General features: G+C 40.6%; 2 protein-coding genes and 1 pseudogene across 2 annotated transcripts in view; all 3 read left to right on the top strand.

Annotated features, from left to right (window-relative positions):
* LOC101398697 (uncharacterized) overlaps nucleotides 1–16,975 on the top strand; it is a 727,039-nt gene that overhangs the window by 536,928 nt on the left and 173,136 nt on the right.
* SLC9A7 (solute carrier family 9 member A7) overlaps nucleotides 1–16,975 on the top strand; it is a 163,642-nt gene that overhangs the window by 67,837 nt on the left and 78,830 nt on the right. Inside the window, exons 2-3 of the mRNA XM_087427197.1 lie at nucleotides 13,120–13,319; nucleotides 15,944–16,021. Of these exons, the coding sequence (XP_087283323.1) occupies nucleotides 13,120–13,319; nucleotides 15,944–16,021 (278 nt within the window). The remainder of the gene's footprint in view (nucleotides 1–13,119; nucleotides 13,320–15,943; nucleotides 16,022–16,975) is intronic.
* Nucleotides 8,033–11,342, top strand: LOC147911937 (Y-box-binding protein 1 pseudogene; annotated as a pseudogene).

A 16,975-nucleotide genomic window follows, 5' to 3' on the forward strand; every position in this document is an offset into this window, starting at 1 on the left:
CCATGCTGAGACCGCGTCCCACATACAGCAACTAGAAGGATGTGCAACTATGACATACAACTATCTACTGGGGCTTTGGAGGGGGGAAGAGTACTGGATGGGAGACAAAATAAACCAGGCTTTAAAAAAAAAAAAAAGAAAAAGAAAAATAGTCATTGAAATTGCAAACTCAATGGATAGGGTAAAGAGCTAAAGAGAGAATTGCCGAACCAGATGATGGATCAGAAGTAATTATCCAGCAAGTGGCACAGACAGGCAGAAGGGAAATATATCCACATGCTGAAATGCTACACAGCAGTGAAACCGCATGAACCAGAGCCACATGTCAATATGGATGACACTCACAAGCATATTGTGGGGTGAAAAAAAGCAAGTTACAGAATAATTCACACTGTACATAATTCAAAGACATGCTAAATTAAACAACATATATCAGCAATAAAACTCTAAGGACGTAGTAAACACCAAATTCAGGCTAGTAGTTTCCAGGGGGTGGGGTGAGGGGAAGTGGGGGTCTTCACTGGGAAGAGTACAAAGGATGCTTAGCTCTCTAGGTAATGTGCTATTGATTATTGATTAAGCTGAGTGATAGGCACATAGAGGTCTGATAGACCATTCTTATACTAATAAATCCTTGTGAAATATATTAAATATATAAAATAGTATATATAACATATACAGATAAAATAATGCAATAAACACCTCTGTATTCACTGTCCAGCTTAAGAAACAGGAAATTACCAGTACCTTTGAATCCCTGTGTATTCCTTCCCAATTATATTATTCTTTCTTCTTGTATGTGCTATATCTATGCTTTTATGTATCTGATGTATTTCATAGTAAAGTTTTTAAAAGGAATGCTCTGTAGTCTTCTTATGGTTATCTTATAATCTTATAGTGTATGTAATAATCAATTTGAATTTAAATTTTTGTCCCCCTTTTTTAGAATTATTGTATTGGTCATCTAAGTAGAAATTATGTATTGTGTGCCTATGACTAAATTTCTAAGCACAACAGATTTTCAACATCTTTCCAAGTATGTGATGTTTTAAAAGCATTAATGGAAATTAATCTTTCATCTGGCCCCATCAGTTTTGATCATGGAGAACAGAGGTATGGTAGTTTCTTGATTAGTGCCATAGGATAAGACTTTCTACAAAAGTAGGAGTTCATGCCAGGAAGTCAATATGGCACAAGTCTCCTTTGGAAGAATAAGAAAACTCACTGTGATGGTGGTATGGGAAAAGGAAAAACAAAAAACATCTCTGGGGTAGGTGTTAGGGACCCTGTGTTAGAGCAGTGGGACCTTAACTTCTCATCTGTAAAAAAAATGTTTTCTGGTTGGGAGGTGGAGTGTGAGTTAGCTGTAGGGATATTGTTGATGGTCTAGAGAAGCCGCTGGCAGTTTCTCAGGAAGATAGTGTATTAGTCAGCTCAGAGTACCATAACAAAATACCACAGACTGTGTGCGTTAAACAACAGAAATTTATTTTCTCATGTTTCTGGAGGCCAGAAGTCTGAGATCAAGGTGCCAGCATGGTCAAGTTCCGGTGAGGCCTCTCCTCCTGGCTTGCAGACGGCCACCTTCTCACTGTGTCCTCACATGGCCTTTCCTCTATGTGTAAAGTGTGGAGAGAAAGAAGGAGAGATCTTTCTTCCTCTTCTTATAAGGCCACAAATTCTGTTGGATTCGACCCTACCCTTATGACCTCATTTAACCTTAATTACCTCCTAAAAGTCCTGTCTCCAAATACAGTCACATTGGGGGTTAGGGCTTCAACATATGAAGTTTGAGAGGACATAATTCAGTCCATAGCAGATGATTTATTCTGGTTGATAGTCTTTGAATTCAGGTGAATTCTTAAATAGATTTTGTTTACTTTAATATTCAAAAATATACCATCATTGGGGCTGACCTGGTGACATAGTGGTTAAGTTCGTGCGCTCTGCTTTGGCGGCCTGGGGTTTGCAGGTTTGGATCCCAGGCATGGACTTACACACCGCTTATCAAGCCATGCTGTGGTGGCGTCCCACGTACAAAATAGAGGAAGACTGGCACAGATGTTAGCTCAGCGACAATCTTCCTCAAGCAAAAAGAGAAAGATTGGCAACAGATGTTAGCTCAGGGCCAATCTTCCTCACCAAAAAATGTATATATATATATATATCATCATAAAGTAAAATTGAGGTGAGTACAAGCTCTGTTTTGTTCATTTACTTTACCATATGTTCTCAGAACCCTCCTCACTTGTATGTATCTATATATTTGCATTTATTTCAGTTTAAAACTCAGCCATCCCTTAGTAATTCAAGTGATGAGAACAGCAAGTGTCATTTGCTGTTGTGTGTTCCACTTTCAGGCTGTCTAAGATAACGGTGATTGGTGCTTTTGTTTCTTTGCAACGTTACTTAACTTCAGAGCTTCTAGGAAGGTAGATTCTGTATTATGCCTCCTAAAACCATTGGAAGGTTTTTAACCTATGAGGGTACTTGAATTATATTCATGAATTTGGGCTAAATTCTAAAGGCTGATAAATGTGAGTATCCTTGGATTTTATGGCAGGTAAGAGGTTGAAAATATGTAGTTGCTTCCTTAGGGGTCAGAACTAAGGCTCTTTTCCTATAACTCACAAAAGGTAATTCTTTGTTAACAGATGCCTACTGGCTAATGTCCCCATAGTCTACTGTCATTTATTGAGTGGCTGTGGTGGGTCAGATGCAGGGATGGCTGGCCAGTACTCACTGAGCTTTGTCCTCAGGAAAGTTAGCCCTGGGGGTGAGGGGCAGGCAGTTAAAACGTAGTCACAATGCAGTGCAATCACTATCAAGATGCGCGATGAGCAGGGCTGCCAGATAAGGTTGCGCCCTGAACAATTCCAGGGAACATCTTTCATGTTGGATTCGGTGAGGGCAGCCCTGATTGTGGAGAATCCAATCCAGTCCTGAGGTATCAGGAAGGGCTTCCCTGCCTGGAAGAAGTGATATCTATATTGTGACTTGAATGATGAGTAGGAGTTAGCCCAGTGAAGATGGTTAGGGAGAAGAGAGTGGGAAGCGAGTTTCAGGCAGAGGCTCAGAGGAAAGACTGATGAGTTTATTTCAAAGGGTAGCTGGTGTTGAGCTGAAAGCCTTGGCCTGGGGCTTTAAGGAGTGGCAAACAGGTCAGGAAAGTGTGTGATAATCTGCTGTAGTAATCTTTGTAGTCCAGTCCTTTGACAGTTGACTTGAATTTGATTAATGTGTTTAATTAAAGGGGAAATTCACAAAACAGCAATTAAAATGTGTTGAGTGATGACTCAGCCACAGGTACACTGTCCTTGATTTTGGGAAATGTCAGAGTATGAGGCAGAAACAAATAAATATTCATATACCTGATCTAAAATAGAAAACTGATGCTATAATTTGAAAGGTCCTTAGACCTAATCCAGTAATCTGCTGGCCTCCCATTATCTTCTGCTCAAACATATCTGTGAATTTTATTTTAAAAGCATTTTAAAGAAAATATGTTTAAGAATATGAGTGGTCATCTATATTGTTGGGGTTCAAGGGATTAAATTAATGATACTCTGTTCTCTATCAAAATTTAGAACCAATTGGGAAATAACGGAGCCAGGTGGATAGAGATAAAAATGTCTCATTTAATAATGGCAGAGCTTGGAGAGTGGGGTTTAGGTGTGTAGCAACAATGGGCTTCCTGAGACTGTACCCAGGATTAGGCAGAAATAATCCCTCCAGGCCTTCGAGGTGTTGAGCCAGCACAGGCCCCACCTAGAATGAGGCAAGTGTAATCAACGTACACTTAGGTACCTTATTGGACTCCTCTAGTTAAAAGTTCAGTCTGCCTCCTTGGTCCTAGTTTTCAATGAAAGACTCTTCCACTCTTCCATTCTACCCTAGAATGGGCATCTTCGTTTTGTAAAGACTGTCAGAAGGTACGTGGTATGGGGTCACCCATAGAGAAATGCTGTGCCGCACAGCAATGGTGGGAAGCTTTTCCTGGTGTCTCAACCAAGAGCTTCATGGGACAGTATAATGATTTGTCCATGTCTAGTTTTCCCAAGTAGATATCTAAGACCTAAAATAGTTTTTTTCCTCTTATTCCTGTTACATTCCATATTTGAGGAAACTACTTAGAATTGATAGTGTTTTTGAATTACGTAAACTTGTTCACTCTTGGTTTTAATAAAATCTTTGAAATTTCAGCTATTGAAGAAGAGGGGCATTGGATTAGAGGTTGAACTCGAAGCTGACAGGCTTGATTTTCACTATTTTAGTGCCTCATATGCTGATGGAAGCAAGACAGAACTTTTGTCTTGAAGAGCTATGGACTCAGTTTATTTCTTTAAAGTCAACCTCTATCAGAGTAGCATTACTCCCAGGCTAGCCATTTGGTGATTCACAGATTTTCTGTTGTATTGTCAAGAGCTGCCAGAATCAGAACAAGTAGAACTCTCCTACATTGCTGGGAGGAGAGGTGGGGATTGTCACAAAATGGTATAGTAACTCTAGGAAATGTTTGGCAGATTCTTATAAAATTAAACATACACTTGCCTTATGACTGAGCAGTCTCACACTGGGTGTTTACCCTAGAGAAATGACAACATGTTCACATAAAACCCTGTTGATGGGGCCGGCCTGGTGGCTTAGTGGTTAAGTGCACGCGCTCCACTACTGGCGGCCGAGGTTCGGGTCCCAGGCACGCACTGACGCACCGCTTCTCCGGCCATGCTGAGGCCGCGTCCCACATACAGCAACTAGAAGGATGTGCAACTATGACATACAACTATCTACTGGGGCTTTGGGGAAGAAAAAAAGGAGGAGGATTGGCAATAGATGTTAGCTCAGAGCCAGTCTTCCTCAGCAAAAAGAGGAGGATTAGCACGGATGTTAGCTCAGGGCTGATCTCCCTCACAAAAAAACAAACAAACAAACAAACAAAAACAAACCCTGTTCATGGATGTTCGTAGCAGCTTTATTTATGATAGCCAAAAGCAGAAAACAAGCCAGATGTCCCTCAACAGGTGAATCGGTAAACAAACTCTGGTATATTCATACAATGGAGTACTACTCAACAGTAAAAAGGAATAAAGTGTTAATTCACATACTTCTTGGGTGAATCTCAAAGGTGTTATGCTGAGTGAGAGAAGCCAGCCTCGAAAGGTCACATACTATATGGTTCTGTTTATTTAACCTTGAAAAGACAGAACTCTAGTAATGTGAAACAAATCAGTGGTTGCTGAGGTTATCTAGGGTGAAGGTATAACTGTCAAGGGACAGTACCAGGGAGTTTTCTTGGGAGGGATAGAACTGTTTGGTATCCTGATTGTGGTGGTACTTACAGAATCTATACATAGTTAATATTTATAGGACTGTTCACCAAAAGAAAAAAAATCAATTTTATTGTTAAGACAATTTAAAAAGTAAAAAAAAAAAAAAAAAGGATCAGGAACGTTTAAAAAAGAAAGAAAAGAAAAAACAAGCCACAGACTGGGAGAAAATATTTTCAAATCATATATTCAATAAGAAACTTGTGTCAGAATACATAAATATCTCTTACAATTCAATGACAACCCAATTTAAACACGGCAAAAGATTTGAATTAACAGACATTTCACCAAAGAAGATATATGAATGGCCAATAAGCACGTAAAAAGACGTTTGACATCATTAGGCATTAGGGAAGTGAAAATTAAAACCACAGTGAGATACCGCTTAATGCTCTTTAAAATAGATACAATCAAAGGACAATAACAAGTGTTGTCGAGCATGTAAACAAACTATAACTGTCATACGTTGCTAGTAGGGATTTAAAATGGTACAGTTTCCCAGATGGAAAACAGTTTGGCAGTTTCTTAAAATAGTAGACGTAGATTTACCATATGACATAGCAGTTCCACTCCTAGGTATCTATCCTAAAGAAATGAAAATGTATGTCCACACAGACTTGTATGAAAATGTTCATAGCAGCATTATTCATAATAGCAGAAAAATGGAAACAACCCAAATGCTCATCAACTGGTGAATGGATAAACAAAATATGGTATATCTATACAATGGAATACTATTCAGCAATAAAAAGTAATGAAGTACTGATACCTTCCTGCCACATGAATGAACCTTGAGAATATTATGCTGAAGCCAGACACAAAAGACTATATATTGTATGATTCCATTTATATGAAATGTCCAGAAAAGGCAAATCTGTAGAGACAGAAAGTGAAACAGTAGTTGCCTAAGGCTGGGAGTAAGAAACAGGGTGACTGCAAATGGAAATGTTCCAAAGTTAGATTGGGGTGATAGTTGCACAACTCTGTGAATATACTAAAAATCATTGAACTGTACGCTTTAAACAGGTGAATTTTATGATATGTAAATTGTACCTTAATAAAATTGTTTTTAAAATGTGGGTATTTCACTACATATTTAAAACAAGTAACAAAGTATTTTGAATGGATTCTCCTTGAAAGTAATACAGCAGTGAATAGCACAGCTGCATAACAAGTAGCAGAACAAGTAGAAAAAGATATTGAAATGGTTGTAACAGTCATTCTCAACCAGAGTCACTTAAATGACCCCCAAACCTGAAAAGTCATTGTCACTGCTGGAATCCATTGCATTCTCTTTATTCACTGAATTGGAAATAGTCTTCACTATCTCAGACACGGTAACTGGGTGTGGAATGGGATGCTTCCTTTTCTCAGAATTTCAGATGAAGCTTTAGAACTCAGATCAACCCCTCCAGTGCTATTAACAAGTCCACAGTGGTGGCCAAACTGAACTGGTGATCATCTACTCCCAGTAGCTCATGTAAGGGAAGGTGAGGTCTTGTTAGAGGAGAACCATGCGTCCATGCACCTGTTCCCCAACTCCTTAACAGGCTTATTAATAGAGACATTTGAATGTTGCAGCTGGTGGATGGCTGTCTAGAATTACAGCTGAGTGTCCACTTGTTCAACTGTCCTCCCAACGTCCTCGGTCACAAAAGCAGGAACTGGCACTAGACTGATGGAGGCTGGTTTCTTTAACGGCCTTGTGAGATTTTTGAACTGCACTTTGTCCATAATTAAATTCCTTCTTCATACCACCAATTTTTGGATGGGCAGATACATAAACTGTATATAGGATTTTGGGGGGTTATGTCTTTCTTTTAAAAATTAGAATAGTCAGCAATTGTATACCATCAGCACAATATGTAAATACAGTTATGAGGTGAGTTTTTTTTCATACCCACAAGTTGAAATAGTCTTGAATTTTTTTAATTGAAAAAGTCTTGAATTTTTTGTGCCTTTGGAGTTCATCTTGTTTTAAGCCACATCAAATGTCAAAGTAATTTCATCCATATTTGCTTTCTGAAAAAATTCAAAACTAAATTTTTTCCTGATATTAGTCATCTACCTGTGAAATCAGTGATTCTCTCTTCATCAGCTGACATCTTATGTGCTATTTTTTCTGGCCCACATACATAGTAGGTTATTTCTCTTTGTAATCTGGAACACTATGATGTTGATCCAGTGAGATCTCCAATGCCTCTATTGTTCTTCATTGTTTTTTGTGAATACTGAACTTACTGAGCTTTTTTTTTTTTTTTTTTTTTTTTTTGCTGAGGAAGATTCACCCTGAGCTAACATCTGTTGCCAGTCTTCGTCTTTTTTTTTTTAATGTGATCTGCTGCCACAGCCTGACCAATAACAGATGAGTGGTGTGGTTCCACACCCAGGAACCGAACCCGGGCCCCCAAAGTGGAGCACACCGAACTTTAACCAATAGGCCATGGGGCCGGCCCTTTCTGAACTTTTTTAAAAAGTCTAATGCTGTGTTTTAATTCCTTGTAGTTGTGACCTCTTTACAGTTCCTTGTGAGAGGATGTCTTCCAGATCTAGCAGATGAAAATATGCCATTCATGTTTTTTCCAAGTCTTTATCATTTTCTCACCAAAATACCCCTCTGTTGTCCTAATATCTTATTCTTTCTTGAAGTGGAAGATGCTAAATGTGAACTTAATATCATAGCAATGACTCTGTCCTTTTGCACTATGGGCTACAGTGGTAATAAGTATGAATCTAAAATGTTTGAGGAGTTACTCAAACTTTACCTTGAGTTAGCACTGTATCCTATTGCTTGGTATATTTTTGGTCAAAACTATCAGGACAGGGGCCGGCCCAGTGGCACAAGCAGTTAAGGGCACACGCTCTGCTTTGGCGGCCAGGGTTCGCCGGTTTGGATCCTGGGCGCGCACCGACGCACTGCTTGTCGAGCCATACTGTGGTGGCATCCCACATAGAGTAGAGGAAGATGGGCATGGATGTTAGCTCAGGGCCAGTCTTCCTCAGCAAAAAGAGGAAGATTGGCATCAGATGTTAGCTCAGGGCTGATCTTCCTCACACACACAAAAAAACCTGTTGGGACTGTTGACCTTGTATCTCTGCTGTGATGTTTTATGTTGCCATGTTTTACCACGAGGGGGCAGCATTATCATCTTCACTGTCTCCCTTCCATCTGTAATATGGGCTCATCGGTCCCAGGTAGGGAGGGAAAGGTTTTATAAGTATATAAAACCAATATTGATCGTCTAATAACACTTCTAATCTGATGATGATTACTGGGAGAGAGTGCAAGGGCATTTCTTGTAATTGAAGAATTTCTCTGCAAATGTAAACCTCCGGTAAGGAAAAAACTCCTCTGTTTCCTCTCTGCTCAATACTCACACTGAACACTTCTGTGACCAGATGTGTGGGGGTTTTTCCCCACACCAAGCAATTCTCCAACTCACTGGTGGATACTGCCTGGGGCTCCTACAATTCAACTCAATTCTGACACTTTCTGCCTGGAGATAGCGTCAGATCCCACAGGTTCAGGGCTCAGTCCCACAAGAGTGCTACCACCCCATTTCAAATGCCACTCGCAAGTCCCAGGTTGTCACCAGTGCTTCTGACTGAGCATACATCAGAGGTTCCCATGGCTCTCTCCTCGGGTTCAATCATTTGCTAGAATGGCTCAAAGAACTCAGGAAAAGGTTTACTTATTATATTACTGGTTTATTATAAAAGGATATATAGGGGGCCGGCCCCGTGCCTTAGTGTTTAAGTGCGCGCGCTCCACTGCTGGCGGCCCAGGTTCGGATCCTGGGCGTGCACTGACGCACCGCTTCTCCGGCCATGCTGAGGCCGCGTCCCACGTACAGCAACTAGAAGGATGTGCAACTATGACATACAACTATCTACTGGGGCTTTGGGGAGCAAAGGGGGAAAAAAAGGAGGAAGATTGGCAATAGGTGTTAGCTCAGGGCCCGTCTTCCTCAGCAAAAAGAGGAAGATTGGCATGGATGTTAGCTCAGGGCTGATCTTCCTCACAAAAAAATAAATAAATAAAAAAGGATATATAACTCAGGAACAGCCAGATGGAAGAGATGCATAGGGTAAGGTATGTAGGAAGGGATGTGGAGTGTCCATGCCCTCTCTGGGTGCGCCACCCTCCCCATACCTCCAGTGTTTACCACCCAGAAGCTCTCTGAACCCCCATACTTTTGGGATTTTTATGGAGGCTTCATTACATAGGCATGGTTCATTAAATTGTGGCCATTAGTGATTAACTCAACGTCTAGCCCCTCACCCCCTCCCTGGAGGCTGGAGGTGGGGTTGAAAGTTCCAACTCTCTAATCACAGGGTTGGTTCCCCTGGCAACCAGCCCTCAAGCTGAGGCTAATCCAGGAGCCCCCAGCCACCAGTCATCTCATTAGCATACAAAAAAACACCTATTACTTTGGAGATTCCAAAGGTTTTAGGAGCCAGGAAACTGGGACAAACACCAAATAGATATTTCTTATTATAAATCACAGTGTTACACCCCCTCTTTTGTTAGAGTAGTATTCATCGTGAAGACCCTGTGCTAGTATGGTTTAGTTTTTTAGTTAGCTCTGCTAATAATGAGGCTCGATCAGTAAAGAAACATTGAGTTATGTGAAGCAGCTGTTGATTGGGGAGAATGATAGTTTTCTGTAAATGATTTATTTGGGTTCCTGATTAAGACATTTAAGTTAAATCATGACAGGTAGCCTTCACCAGACTCTACAGATTATCCTGTATTACAATGAGTGTTGAAGGGCCATAGAATCATCTTTGTCATGTAAAACTTCATCAGAAAATAACTGCCTAACCAGGGAGTGAAATAAGAATAAAAAACGATACTGAGTTCCATCTGGAGCAGACCCCTGCCTCCAGTGGCCTCATTACTGTCATACCCAGGGAGGAGCCATGGCTGCCACAGCTGGCCCATCACTATACCCATCACTGCAACCGTGAGCAACAGGGCTGAGACCCAGCGGCCTCCTGCCACCCCTCCTCAGCACTGCCACCACTCAGTGTGGCTCCATGGGCAGAGATGGAGGGAGTGGTAGCCCACCGGCAGGGAGAACGTCAGAGCAATGTAAGTTTGGGGGATAATAAAATGGTTTCATGTAAGACACAGACATGTTTTTATCCAAAGGCGTGACATCAAGTAATATATGTTTGTATACTAGACTACCATAAAGACGAATGGCCCCCAGAAAGCACCTTTGCAGTACAGGGGGTAGAGAAACTGTGGAGTTCAATGTCATTGAAGGAGAAAAGGATGTGAAGGCAGCAAATGTTGCAGGCCCTGGTGGATTTCCAGTGCCAGGCAGTCACTATGCAGCAGTGTAACCATTATAGACATCATGGAGGTCCTCCCTGTGCTTACCAGCAAAATTACCAGAAGAATGAGAATGGGAAAAAGAAGGACGGATTGTAGAGTGTTTCTGAACACCAGCCCAACAGCGCACACCTTACTCCATGCAGAGACCCTGTGGATGTTGACCCGAGTATTCCAGCCTTCCTGTGCAGGGAGAAGTGATGAGGGTGCGACAACCAGGGTGAAGGAAAACAAGGTAGGCCAGGGAGACAGATTATCTATTGAGGTTATAGATCACGATTTTCTGGGCCCCATCCTCACCCAGGATGGCAATGAAGAGGAGCAGGCAAGTCAAGGAGAAGAGACCCAAGGTCAGCATCCACCTCAATGTGGGTACCCCCACAACTTTAGTTACCAACACAGACACCCAGAAAACCCTCAACTGTTACCGAACGAAGTGGGTTTGCTTCCCAGCAGAGTTAAAATCAGACTCTCTGACCAGGAGTAGTTGTCACAGAAAGTAGAACTTATTTGCAGCAAATAGGAGGCCATGTGGAATCATTTCCGAAGTCGTGGCTGTTCCCGAGTGCGGGAGAGCAGGAGTCTTTTATTTCAGATGGGGAATGAATATTCAAAAGGGAGAGGTGGGCATTCGCTTGTGCAGGCTCAGCTGGAAAACCTGCTTCCACACACACTGCAGGTTATGGTGATAAGGCCTAAGGCCCTCTGGGAGAGATATTAGCTAAAAACCAGGCGAAGGTCATAGGCGTCACTGTTGTGATGGGGCTGTTTCAGAGTGGTTGGTGATTGCATCTCTTAAACAGTTAAATGCTTCCTAACCCACCCTTGAGTTCCTCAGGGCAATTAGTCAGTGACACAACCACAAGATGACAAAGAGACCACAGCTGAGAAGTGTGCTCCAGGGCTGAGCAGGGAGAGGCTAAGTGCTGGCTTACCATCGCTTCCATCATCCAGGATAGTCACCCACCAAGAAGAAAGGAATATGAAATTCCAGCAGTAAGACCTGAACAGAAGATTGGCGCTGAAGACCTTAAGTGTTTGATTTTTGCCCATTACCCAGATAACTAGAACTATCTGCTTTATGAGATTTTTATTACTTTTTCCTAAAGACGTCATCTTTTTTTGGTAATGACCAACATGTTTTTTTAAAAAAAAGTCTGGTTTATCTCATACACCTCTAAAGCTTTTAAAATTGTTTCATATCTGATCAAGTTGAGTTTATCAAGAACCTCATTTTTAATTTGTAATAAAATTTACAACTTGATTTTTTTTTACAAAAGTGAACAAACTGCAAGTATCTCTTGTTAATACAAGTCTTTAATAATGATAAAGCAAATGCAAACACAGAGTTAAAGAACTATATTTTTCTAGATTTTATATATTATTTGTTCAACAGTATCTTGTGAGTTCTCATATGTCTTGGTGATAAGAGACATTGTAGAACATTATACATAGAATATAGTAAACATTGTTCTTTCTTTTTCTCATGTAACTTTCTCCATTAATGGCAAAATGAGATGGGGGAGCATTTTACCATTCTGTGTTTTAGTATTGCTAGCAAAGAACTGAATATAGAGAAAAGTCTGAAATTTTCCTCCCAAGAGAGATTTGTAGAAAGCGTCTGGTAGTTATTTATGTTTTTTTCACATTTTACTCACTTTTACTTGGGCATGTGTGACATGTTCAGGTCCAGAGGAGCAACCCTCCTTGTTCACTCACGGAATTGAATGCTTATACACGATTTTGCTGGGTTTTTTCCTAATAGGAAAACCCTGCTAAGAATGGAATGAGACTTAAAGACTTGCAGCTAATTATCTTAGCTGTATCATAGCCACAGCCCCAAGAAGCCAGCCTACAGGTCCTGAATCATGATTGCGATCATTTGCACTGTGGTGTTTAGCTCCCTAAGGGATATAATTATTTTCTCCATGATACCGAGTACTTGAAATGACCTAAGTGAAAGCATTTATTTTTTTTTCTCCCCTTCCTCTGGTGTGTGGCAAATCAAGTTGCATTTGTAGCAACTAGAAATTCCTGCGGCCTGGGCTTGCTGGCAGATGGCAGCAGGAGTGGCCTGAGAGCTGCTGCTGGTGCAAATCAGAGTTCAGTGGTTCTGCTTTGTGCTGTCCTTGGCAGAAAAAACTTTGCTTCTTACCATCCCATCTTCCTCCACCAAAAGCCTGAGAAATGAGAGATGATCAATTGTTAGAAGTGTTCAGAGTACTATAATAATCACGAAAGGTACTGTCCTACCTTGTCCTCCTGATGGCTCAATAGATGGATGCTAAACCCTTTTGAAGGACTGTGCAGTTGCTCCTAAAATACACACCCTATACCTGGTCTCTAAGATGACTTCTGAGTTTCTTAGTAGTTGCAAATCGACCGTGCCATTATTTTCCATGCTCTTTCTGTCCTTCCACAGGCCTGATGTTTTTTTCTACTCTGTTTCAGGGCTCATCGTTGGGGTGATCCTGAGGTATGGCACCCCTGCCACCAGTGGCCATGACAAGTCACTCAGCTGCACTCAGGAAGACAGGGCCTTCAGCACCTTATTAGTGAATGTCAGTGGGAAGTTCTTCGAATACACCCTGAAAGGAGAAATCAGCCCTGGCAAGATCAACAGTGTAGAGCAGAATGACATGCTAAGGAAGGTGAGCTGGGGACACTCAGCCATTGTTGTCCTGACATAGTTTTTGATTTTCCGATTCTGTCTCGACCTTGTGGAGAGAAATCCTTTCAAACTCCTTGAGCATCAGTAATATTCGTGGCTCTGTTTTCCCAGGAAGCTTTTGGGCTATGATGAGAAGAAGCAGGAACCAGATTTGAACTTGATCCTTTCAGCTTTGTTAGAATCAGTAGCTGACGTGGGCCACCGATTGTGCAGTGGGGTTGTCCATCCCCACTCAGCTTGTGTCTCCAACACCCATCTCTTCTTTGCTACGTCTCTTGTTAGGGTTTAGGGCTGAGGTTGTTTCTTTCTTAAGATTGGTTTTACTTTTAGTTTATTTATTTATTTATTTATTTGTGAGGAAGATCAGCCCTGAGCTAACATCACATCCGTGCTAACATCCTCTTTTTGCTGAGGAAGACCGGCTCTGAGCTAACATCTATTGCCAATCCTCCTCCTTTTTTTTTCCCCAAAGCCCCAGTGGATAGTTGTATGCCATAGCTGCACATCCTTCTAGTTGCTCTGTGTGGGATGCAGCCTCAGCATGGCTGGAGAAGCAGTGCGTCGGTGCGCACCCGGGATCCGAACCCGGGCCACCAGCAGCGGAGCGCGAGCACTTAACCGCAAAGCCATGGGGCCGGCCCTGAAGCACGCGCATTTAACCGCTAAGCGACGGGGCCGGCCCTCACTTTTAGTTTATTTATTCACTGTTCAGAAGTATAGTTCTTCACGGTTCTTTTGCCATATTCTACAAGTACTTATTGAGTGCGCACTCTCACTGGTGATTGATGCCAAAGGCTTAATGAATCTTTGGAAGAAAAATGTCTTGTTGTCTAAGAATTTGAGTCCAAGCATTGTTTTTTAGTTGATGTTGGAGGTAGTAAAATACTCCACAGGAAAAAGGATTATGTATCTCCTCACTAGGGTGATTTCCAGGATAAACACAAGATCTGTAATTATCCTCTTACATTCTGTTACCTTATAGACTCGGCTTATCAGCAGGAAGGCTTCCGTATAAGGTCTGGGGGATCCAGGTTGTGGGTAGCTCCCTTTAATGTAGAATAAGGCTAATGTGTATGAAGGCTTACAGTCAAGGGCAGAATGTAGCCTGTGCTCCAAAAATTAACTTATAATTATTCTTAGGATCTGCCCTAATCCTTAAAGAAAATTATTCTCAACCTGAAGCATTAAACATGCCTGTCTTGTCTGTGTCCCTAATGGCAGTCCTAGCGAGCTCTTTGCTCGCAACTCTTCATAACATTGCGTGGGATTTCCATAAACATGTGTGAAATTAAATGCAACTGACAAAGATACCCAATGTAAATACCACACTAATGGCTGTTTTGAAATGTCAGCTTGAGTCCTTCATAGTGGATAGGATAGGGGAAAAAAGGAAAAAAATTCCAACCCATTTCCATCTTTTAGATCATAATAGAAGATAAAGCTGACTTTCGTTCTATTATCTTTAAGAAAATGTTTATTTAAAACCCTTCTGTTTAAACTCTTGCCACACAAAGCAAAGGTGGGAGAACAAACAAGGTTGAGATGATTGTTGTTAGTTGAGGGGAGAAGAGGCATGTTTAGGCAGCTTGGTTGATGCACAGAGTGTTGGAGTGGGTGTCAGGAAACTCTGGTGCTGGTTCATACATTACTGGGTTTGGTGACTTCCAGCAAGTCCCACTCTTTTTGGTCTCAGTGTCCTCATACTGGGTAGGTATTATCCAAGGCCCCTTCTCATTCTGACAGTCCCTGCTTTTCAGACTACTCTTATCTTCAGCAAGAAGATAGAATAAAACATAGTTTGAGAGAACCATTCTACTTTTAATTAGACTGATTAACATTTTCAGTTTCTAAAGAGAAATGCTAACTTTACTTCTAATAATTAGAATGAAGATTTAAAATAATTAATTGAAATCAAAACCAATTAATCTACCAACGTGAACAAATCCTTTAAAAAGGTTAGGAGGTTTATAGAATGCTTAATTCTTTTCTGGATGTGATAAGACTTTGCTGTCTGATGGTTTCAGAGTGATTTTCCTGTGTCAAACCTACAGGTAATTTCAGTCCCCTTAGAGTTGTTGAATTTAAGCTGATGTTCAGGAAGCCACTAGCGACATGGAGACTTTGATCTAGGCTACATCATGTATCACAAAAGGCTAGTCACTCAAAAGAGACTTAAATTCGATAGAATTATGTTTATAAATGATTCTGTGGGAGGATCCAGAAAATTAATAAAGAATCATGACTGCATCTTTTATTGCAGTTGGGCCTTTATAAAGGTTTGATAAAAATCAAGATGTTTTTACTTCTTGTTTAAAAACATTGACCAGAAGATTTCTGTGAGTTCTCAAATTTGTATTGAACTGTTATGTCTTAATATGAATTAAAGAGCACACCAAGAGCAGAAGTCAGAAGTGCTGTGAGGAGAAGATGCCAGTCTGCAGGAGAACTGTGGTTTCTGTCCTGTGATGAGTCCATGATTTTTCACATTTACGTTATTTGCTTTAAATATTCAAACTTTAGACAGTGGCTTAAAATATTGAGCAAATATTATAGCACCAATTGGTATTAAAATAATAATTGGCTTTTTTCTTTTTAAACTTTTAGGTAACATTTGATCCAGAGGTCTTTTTCAACATTCTGCTGCCTCCAATTATTTTCCATGCTGGATACAGTTTAAAGAAGGTAAGAGGTTTTTGCTGGTATTTCTTAAAGCATGGGAATCTCTATGTTAATTTACCTAGATAATTTTCTAGTTTTTTTCCTTCTCCTAGATTGCTTATTACTGTGATCTTCACCCACTCAGAGATTATAGTTGACTCATCATCAGTGATTCATTTCTGTTTTAAAATCTGGAACTCTCATACATTGCCGGTGGGAATGTAAAATGGTACAGCCACTCTGGAAAACAGTTTCTTACAAAACTTGCAGTTTCTTATAAAACTAAAGTTGAAATTACCATATGACCCAGCAATTATGTTCTTGAAGGTTTATTTCAGAGAAATGAAAACTTATGTTCACACAAAAACCTGTACATGATTGTTCATAGCAGCTTTATTTGTAATAGCCAAAAACTAGAAACAGCCAAAATGTCCTACAATAGGTGAATGGTTAAACAAATATCCATACCATGAAATACTACTCAGCAATAAAATGGAGCAAACTATTGATACACACAACAACCTGGATGGATCTCAAAGACATTATGCTGAGTGAAAAAAATCCAATCTCGAAAGGTCACATACTGTATCATTTCAATTATATAGCATTCTAGAAATGACAAAATTATAGATATGGAGAACAAATTAGAGGTTGCCAGGGTTTAGGCATGGTGAGTGGGAGGGAAGTGGGTGTGACTATAAAGGGATAGCATGAGGGAGATCTTCGTGGCGATGGAACAATTCTGTATCTTGATGGTGATGGTGGTTACATGAAACTCCGTATGTGATAAAATGACGTAGAACTACACACACACACGGTACCAATGTCAGTTTTCTGGTTTTGATATTGTACTACAGTTTTGTAAGATGTAACCAGTGGAGGAAACTGGGTGAAGATACAAGGCACCTCTCTGTACTATATTTGTAACTTCTGTGACTCTATAATTTCTCTAAAATAAAAAGTTAAAAAAAATCTATC

This window comes from Ceratotherium simum, chromosome X, assembly GCF_057802395.1.
Source record: "Ceratotherium simum simum isolate JZ-2026a chromosome X, ASM5780239v1, whole genome shotgun sequence".
In the NCBI taxonomy this organism is placed as follows: domain Eukaryota; kingdom Metazoa; phylum Chordata; class Mammalia; order Perissodactyla; family Rhinocerotidae; genus Ceratotherium; species Ceratotherium simum.